General features: G+C 36.0%; 1 protein-coding gene across 6 annotated transcripts; it reads right to left on the bottom strand.

The window, feature by feature from the left end:
- Positions 1–2,718: 2,718 nt before the first annotated feature.
- On the bottom strand, positions 2,719–7,208 carry LOC126785937 (uncharacterized). 6 transcript variants are annotated; one of them, XR_007671144.1, is made up of 7 exons: positions 7,169–7,208; positions 5,478–6,882; positions 4,902–4,954; positions 4,193–4,281; positions 3,785–3,832; positions 3,269–3,315; positions 2,719–2,965 (listed from the first exon to the last, which is right to left on the bottom strand). XR_007671144.1 is itself a non-coding variant. In XM_050511643.1 (5 exons), exons 1-5 carry the CDS (start codon positions 4,975–4,977, stop codon positions 2,950–2,952), a joined length of 276 nt encoding a protein of 91 aa, XP_050367600.1. In that variant the 5' UTR covers positions 4,978–5,048; the 3' UTR covers positions 2,719–2,949. The 6 variants fall into 6 exon arrangements, 3 of the variants coding, with proteins under 3 accessions (XP_050367600.1, XP_050367587.1, XP_050367592.1); XR_007671142.1 differs by lacking the exon at positions 2,719–2,965 and having other exon boundaries at positions 3,156–3,315; XM_050511643.1 differs by lacking the exons at positions 5,478–6,882; positions 7,169–7,208 and having other exon boundaries at positions 4,902–5,048.
- Between the last annotated feature and the right edge of the window lie 1,527 nt (positions 7,209–8,735).

Genomic DNA, 8,735 nt, shown 5'->3' with positions numbered 1-8,735 from the left:
TAAATTCTCATCCAGGTGATCTGGCCTGAAGTAATGGGTCTGGTGTGGGTTAGGTATACCTCCAATTATTTGCTTTCCTTTTTTGTTTGTGAGGAGAGAAGAAATAGAAAGATAATTAGGTAGCATATTGAGCCTGGCATGGATATCTAACTCGAAGTATATATATATCAAAATATCTACCTACGTACGTACCCAAAGTTCTTTCCTAATATATATGCGAGTTAGGTCCAGGGCTGCAGAATTTAGGGTAAAGTGGGTTGGGACCGTTGGGTGGTCCGATCGACTACTCAATTAGTCTATAGTTCGATATGGATGATGACGACTACGAGTCAATAATTGCTAAACTCATCATTCTCAGCCTATCCTCCGATGGATGCGCACACCACAGCTGGATTTTCAGAATCATCAGAAGCAATGCAAGGTGGCCGGAGTGGCAAAAAGAAAGGAAAGAAAGGGAGGCAAATTGATCATGCCCTCCTTGGTTTTAAAGTCACCAGCACTCGTATAATGATGGGTGAAATTCAGCGAATTGATGAGTAGGCCACTAATCTAGTTTGTGTATGAATCATATTAATTTGCTAGTGTTATATAGGTTTAGAACAGTTGATTCAAAGCATCTGCGGGTTGTAATTCTTTTAGTGCTTAACGGAGGTGGTAAAGATGGGACTTCACTTGCGAATCTGAGTGTGTAGCAACAGGATGGTAGAGAAGTTTTGTAAGATCAATAGGGTTTGGTTTACAAGGGAAGTGATCTGGTAATATATCTGTACATTGTTAAAAATAAAGCTGTTTATGTTTATTTGAATATGCGAGTTGATCTTAAAAAAAATGTTAGAGAGGAGAGATCCCACATCTAAGAAGTGACAAATAAAATAAAGCTTATAAGTGAGTGGATAATAACCAATTGTACTGAGACCTTTTGTGATTAAAACCCAATACCTGTGAGGTGGCTAAGTTGGGACAATATCGGTATAGTTGGTCCACGTGCCACGCTTGTCGCTGTTTAACATGGTATCAGAGCGGGTCTCTCTACAGTCGCGCCTCTAATCTTTCGTAGACCCGAGTTGAGTACCACTTTATCATGTCATCGGAAGGTTTCCGATCGGATGACCACTAAGAATAAGGTTGAAGGGTTACTAGTGAATCCCTTAGACACTGGAGTGTTGGCCATCGAGTTTGTAGAACCCTGTTATACCATTTTTTCAGCTGTGAGCTAGAATTCTGTGTGTATATCAATATCCTAAGCTCTCAGATCTGATTACTGTCACAGGAGTATGCGCATCTCTTTTCCACATAGATTCATCCCTCTCTGTCTTATTTGTGAAAAACCATATTTCAGACTTCTCTTGTGATTAGCCTTGGGCGTCTGAAAAGTAAATTGGGTGTTGGCAAACGTGAGTGATATATGTGCTTATTTTGATTTGTGTGTTAATTTAGATCCTACTATTCCTACCTCAGTGCTTTAGTTTGATATTGAGGTTTCTTGAAATCTTTAAGGATTATTCAATGTTGCGTAGCTCCTACTACATTTAATTCCATCTGGGTTTGATTTTCTTCATAACATTAGTGACGTAGTTTAAAGTTTTTGCATTTTCAATGCAGGCAGAGACTGAGCAAGAATTAAAGAATCAAGAACTAAAACCTCAGGCTAAAGAACTAGAGACAAAGGATGCTATATCTTAAAGAAAAGGAGGGAATCTTACCTGCATGCTCGATTGCGTCTTTTTCAAAGACATTTGTATGTGAAGAGATGATACAGGGTGGGATGGGATCACCACGGATTCTTGGAAGGAGAAACGTGTCAATTACCCTCTGATCATCAGGACGGAAGGAGAACCACGGTGGCGGAGGTGGTATAGGTGGCGGAGGATTTGGCGCATTTGGCTGGGCATCATTGGACATTTCTTTCTTTACTAACTGAGAAGAAAAGACAATTTCAGAGAGAGGAGACACTGAGGCAGAGCGAGGGAAAGGAAGAAGAAGAAGAAGAAGAAGAAGAAGACGGATTGAAACTCTGCGGGCCACAGCTGTGGGTATGGGTTTTTATATCCCGCCAACATCTGGGCTCTTTTTTTTTAACATTCGTGGGCTTTGTCATACAATAGCAGCTCTTTTTATAAAAGTTTATTGAGTTTTGTTTTTGGAATAAAATCTTTTTACTTTTTTTTAATTTAATCTCCTTTCTTTTTTTTTCTTTTTTTGTTGATAGGCTTCTATGCTTTTCGTTGTAAACGCTAATGTAAAATTTTCAGCAACGCATGTTACCATTCCAACAGGTGATTAGTAATTTATTCAAGAAATGTGTATTTTCTTATCTAAAATAAAAAAAGATGAACGTATTTTCAGTGTTTTAGACATAGTTTTAATATGATTTACTAGTAATTAAAACACCCGATGGAGAGCCTGAGGAACTTGTGATAAGTGTTAGTATTCAGATTAGTATGTTCGTTCTATTGTTTGTGCTAATTGCTTTTGTAATAGATTGACAGACAGCTGTCAGTAGTTAGTTATAAGCTGAACTGAGAGCAGCTCCTGTATATATCATTATATTGATTCTGCAATTCTTTTTCTTCTCTGTAGCAAAATCTGGCAGATTAATACAAAGAGCTTTCTCTATTTCTTCTCTCTCAAATTATCAGCTTCATCTTCGAACCCTAGATATTCTGAAACCATGGCTATCGACTTGTTGGATGGCAGTGGTTGATCTCCAGTGATTTCTCTAATCAACCTCTTCTTGGAAAGAGGGTGTTCATACATTGTTCTGGCTGCTTCATTTCTGAGATCGATTGCAGCCACCAGTTTTGTCGGTGTTTTAGTTTCTGATATTCACCTCGAAGTGAGCTTGGCTCCGGGTTGATGTACATAGACATAAGAAAGGGGAGGCTGGTGGTGTTGTGTTAAAAGCTGTATGTTGTGTTTTTGCACCCGTCGACCACCCCTCATCCATCATCAGTAAAGATCACATCTACACACACAACGAGAAGCTGTCATATTCTTGCAGGGTGATGCATAAGACCAACTACAAATGTGGTTAGGCCTTACTAGTAGCTCAAGTATTGTACTAAGCCAATTATGAGAAATCTGAAATTAAACCACTTCTCTGCTTTGGTGAAAAATCAGATTCCATTGGAAGTATTTGGCAAGTTAAATAAATCTATGGCATTCACTGCACATCAAAATTGTGACTCATTTACAAGTTTATTTACTATTTACAACGTCAAAACAGTACGTTGAGTCTGATTTGTAGCTCTTTGCAAATGTTGCAAACCTTTCCAAGCCACGTGCAAGTAAACTTTCTGTAAAAGGTTGCAGTGCCTGAAACATGCCATAAGAATCAAAATATGGGACTGCCTCAAATAAAACATCATCTGCTATAATTATTTATGTGATACAAATACCCAACCAAGCCCATAACAACTGTATTACGATCAGCAAGATTCATTTCATCATCCAATTCTCTTAGGAAAAAAAAACACAAAAGAAACTGAATGTACAGTTTCCGCAATAGTCTGATTCTGATGAGAAACTGTTTGATATAGGTCTCTCCCTCTCTCTAGAGATTATTTCTCCTTTTTCTTTTGTTAAACTGAATGTACAGTTTCGGCAATAGTCTGATTCTGATGAGAAACTGTTTGATAAAGGTCTCTCCCTCTCTCTAGAGATTATTTCTCCTTTTTCTTTTGTTAAATTGCATTATGAGTTAGGAAGAAGGTCTCTAATATCCTCTTTCAAATAACTTGCATTGGATGGAGAATGATATGTCATCTATAGCTATAATACTTACTGATGCCACTGGAGCCAAAATGGCAGGAACTTCATATGAGACAGTTAACTGAAAGAGAGAGAAAAAATGTGAGCTACTCAAGAGATTGAGAAATTAAAGTGTATATTTCCTATTTCTTTCTCAGAAAGGCCCAGAACGGAAAAACTAACAATGACACCATCGATTTTACTTATACTAAAAGACTCCTGGTTGTTCTCAATTGATGGCCAGGGAGATGGAAATGTATTTCAAACAATCATACAATAAATGATCTGCCAAGCAGTAATAATTGAATGGCCTTCATATGCCCGATTAAATGCACTAAACACTGCTTATCTGTCATTGATTATAACAGGTGCATAAAGAAACTCTAAAGATATGAATATAATTGTGAGCTATTCAAATTTAATATAGACAAAGCAGCCTTACTTCTACTATGCATGATGAAGGACCTTTTGGATAAAAACGAACAGCGCCTCTGCCATCAGTGCCATGCAAGTAAATCAGTATATCAAAATCTGATATCAAGAAAACAGAAACTTAGTCTGGCATATGCTATACCATAATATTCAAATCATGCTTGGTGCTATAATTTCCCATGTTATAGTCTAAATAATAAGGGAATAAAATCATCCTGTGACCTACTTTAGGATGAATATTTCAAACTCTAAATGCTGAATTTACATACTCCATCAGGTGAATTCTAAGTCTTTTATATAACATAAGCCTAACACAGTAAGATATGATCATTGAGCTTGTTATTGATGGTATGAACAGTTAAGCTCCTACTGTATGTTCCACCAGAAAAAAGTTAACTTCAATATTGAATTTTGAAATGCATTTGTTTCCCGTAATTGACTTCATATGGTTTCTTCAATATTTTTTAGCCAATTACCTAATAGGATAATTGATATTCTGTGATAAGCTCTAGAAATATTAAACTACAATGGCAGATAAATCAAACTCAAACTATAGCCTTTCAAAAAAAAAATCAAACTATATCTACTCTGCATCCTTTTAGATACTAAAAATGTCTAAAGCTTTCCTCAAAAACATACAAATACATAAAGCCTTCAAAATGCACCCCTTTCCTATGGCTACAGTACACAATTAATGCTAAGATTTCTCATCTTCTCACCTGTTAGGAAGACCTTCATGAGATCTCCAGTGGATTTTCTGATTTCAGGTGGGCTGCAGAAAGTAATTAACGACATTTTGAAAGAGAGCAATGTTAGGATACGTCATTTAACCACCTAGTTTCTTTCAACCAAACAAAACAATAAATAATTTAGTGCTGAAGAGAGAATTACATGTTTAAAAAGTGAATTTGAAGATAAAAGCAAGTTATCTTAATCAAGTTATCCAATTATATAACAACTGCGCCTTACACATTTCTACCAGCATATTTTATTAATATTTTCCATAAGTTACAAGGAAACTCAAAGAGAGCCTATCATATTTTTTTTTTACTATCTGATTTGAGTTTTTATAATCCACAATTGCTAATATAAACTCTAAAATAGCCAACAGTTGTTGCAAGCTGGCTAGTCGAGTAAAACGGTAAGGACTTCTACTGAATTCAAATGTGCAGGTTTATCACAAACAAAAGTTAGGATACAACATTCTCAATTCTAGTGTGCCTAAATCTGATGTACCAACGTTTGAAGTAATGAAATGAATTATTATTCATCTTCCCCTGAAGATTCAGGCTCACCATAGTCCCAGTACAGTAATTCAATCCATGCATTTGGTGCCATCCAGCACAAAGAGTCTGTGAATACAGATATTCTGGCCAGTGTTTGAGGACAACGAAGTCGTACAACTGAAACTATAAGACGCTTGAGATTCAGTAATGGTGGAGAGAATGTCTTCCTGAAATTTTCTGGAAATGTGAGAGCCTCAGCAACGGTATCATGACGGATATCTAGAACTACTTTATTGCAGCAATCAAAGTTTAGAAGAAAATGTCTCCAAGTAGGAAAATGTAACCTTGCATGGAGCAGAGTGGATTCTACAACTTGTTCATCATCCCAATCAAGCTGGAGAGTTGCAGCCAATGGATTTCCAGCTTTCACAGAGATTACATCATTAGGCAGCAAATAGCCATCATACCTAAAAACTTTGAGATTTGGAATATCAATAGTGGCCTCCAAATTATGTCGGCATGTTCCAGGCATTACAAAGCAAGGATCAGAAAGCTGGGCAGAAACGCTGATATATTTCAACCTGACACATTCCCTATACAAGGTGATGGAGCTAAGTTGTGGAAATTCTGAAGTGAAAATAAAATGTTCAAGATTCTCAGCTCTAACGTTAATAGACCTGCACTTGCAATACATAACCTGCAAGAATTTTAGACTGGAATTGATGATAACAATCCAGTTGTTCCCCAATAAGCTAAACGAACACGAAACTAGCGACAAATGCTCGATGGAGGGACACCCCTTCAAGAGTGATTTAGCCATGTTCATGCGGCAATCAAACAACACAGCTTTTAGGGACATATCTTTTAACAACGGAAGGCTTATCAGATCAATACTATCTGGTATTCTCACATGCTCCAGATTCAGACAGGTAAGATATTGCGTATTGAGAATGGTAAGAGGTATGAGGTAGTATCTGCTCCCAACTAAATCACCTTCATCTCTTCTCTGAATGCTGATATCTAACTCTTTGACGCATCTATCAACCATTCAACCATAAAGCTAAACCACTCGTCTATTCTTCTCGAGTCTATTACATCACAATCATGTCTCATTCGAAGCCTAAAACTATCCAACTCCAAGAGCTTGATTTTTTCACAATGTCTCAAACAGCTTTCCACAAAGTTGACGAATAACAGCTTCCTGCGGTCATCATCATCTCCCTCGTCGTCGAAATGTAAGAAGGGGACTCCCAAAGACCACACATTTCCCCATTGCTTGGAAACAACTGCTGAGCGTACGGCAAGTTTAGTGGGAATGAGCCGGAAAATCTTTTCAACAATAAGATCAGGAAGGTGAGGTACCCCTGAGTCCACAGCCATGGCGTTTTGCTCAACCTGCACTCCTCCTTCCATTTTCAAAATTTTGTTCTTTCGGTTGGCGTTCACCATAATTGGATAGTAATTATTTATCAGCCTATAATTCAAGCCCAAAAAAAATTCAAAAGAACAGAAAATTAGAGCAAGTTCTAGCCTTTGTTGTCCAACATATATAAGAAACAGAAATTGGCAACCAAGATAGGAATGGATTGGGATTCCTAGTCCAACTAGATCAGTATTAGATTCAAATTAGGATTAATGGATTTCTAACAGGGACTTCCAAATCCTAACTTAATGAATCGCGAAACACTAGATTAGATGACATCAGAAAAATCATCCGACAAAACCAGAAACAAAAAAACAGAGAATTTAGATTTCAATACCTCCTAAATTGATCATATCCTTCCTCCGCCGACGTGTTTGCTTATCCCTTCAGGTGGCACCCCACCGGCAAAGACTGATTAAGTACGGATAAGGAAGCAGATTCAGGCAATACTCAGTTTCGCGGCAAATTGTTTTTTATTTTTGTGAGGAGAAGAGCAGCAGGCTAGGCAGCCTAGGCTGATTGGAATATTTGAGCAAAAACAGAGAAATTATGAGAAAATCCACACATAAATATTTGGGCCGGGCTCTTATGTTTTTTGGGTTTTTTTTTGTTTGTGTGTAGTTTTTTAGAGCTAATATTTGGTTGAAAATTAGTCAAAGATTTTCCTGTTAATTATTAATTAGATATATTTTTCTATTATATATTTTTATTTCATTTATTTAGTAATTTTTTTTTAAAATAATTTATTTAATAAATTACTTATACAAATATTAAGTAAATTTAAATCAGAGATAGAGAGTTGTTTGGTTTCCCGATCTCTTCCATACCCATATTGTAGAAATTGATGGTTGGTTCACAAACCTCAAGGTCATGATAATGATTCCATTGTCGGTAATTATCTTGAGAAGGAAAGGAATTTACCTTCAATTTCTGTTAGTTTCTATATATGAAAATTCAACGTAGTGTTTTATCCACAAAGTCATTCTAGATAATTGTAATCACTAAAGTTTCAATGAATTTCTTATTAAAAAAAATTATCAAATAGGCAAAATTTCTTGAAACTTGTATTTAATTATTTCCCTGATAAGGAGGCTGTAAGTTATTTCTATAATGTCTTTATTTATAAATGTATCTGTCTTAAGAGGAGCTTCTCGATATGATGTTGACAATAACGATGGGCCCAGTGCAAGCGCACTGGCTGCACTCCCCAAAAGCCGGCCATGGTTGTGAGTCTTCTATAAGGACATCTAGATTGTGTTTATGTACTTAGTAAGAAGTATATTACAATGTGTGGCTTGTATTTAAGAGTGCATGCAAATCTCATTCTCCAAAAATGAGTAAACTCTCTTTTTTATTGGAATCTGTTTTGAATTTTTGATGTGAAGAAGTTTTAAATACACACTTATAAACACTTAATATACCCCTTATTGTTCAAGGGAATTTAAATTAGCATACATTTTGATGAAAAATTAAGTGGGAAATTCAAACAATCAATCAATTCCCTAATTTTCACCGACAAAATGATCATTTCTGTTTTTAACGTCACAAACAAGATAATTCATGAAAAGAAATTCTGATTTTTAATTTAAATAAATTTGCTCTTTCTTACATTCTTAAAAAAAATAAATGTTCATTTTGTTTTTCATTTTCTTGTTTAAAGAATCTGAAAGAAACAATTGTGATCTAAAATGATTTGTAAGAACAACGAAGAATCAACATGAACATGTATAAGATTTCAATATAAATTTTAATACACTAATCACACTAAAAAGTAGTCTTCATGGCCAAATAATGAGGATTTAGTATAATATTTTTTTTGATTTTTTATGTAAGGGCTAGTGCGGCTGTCCTTATGTTTTCATTAATGAAACTGCCGAATACAAAGAGGGGGGGACGTGAAGCCT

This window comes from Argentina anserina, chromosome 1 (genome assembly GCF_933775445.1).
Source record: "Argentina anserina chromosome 1, drPotAnse1.1, whole genome shotgun sequence".
Classification (NCBI taxonomy): domain Eukaryota; kingdom Viridiplantae; phylum Streptophyta; class Magnoliopsida; order Rosales; family Rosaceae; genus Argentina; species Argentina anserina.
The sequence above is the reverse complement of the archived record's forward strand: the minus strand, read 5'-3'. Positions and strand labels throughout refer to the sequence as shown.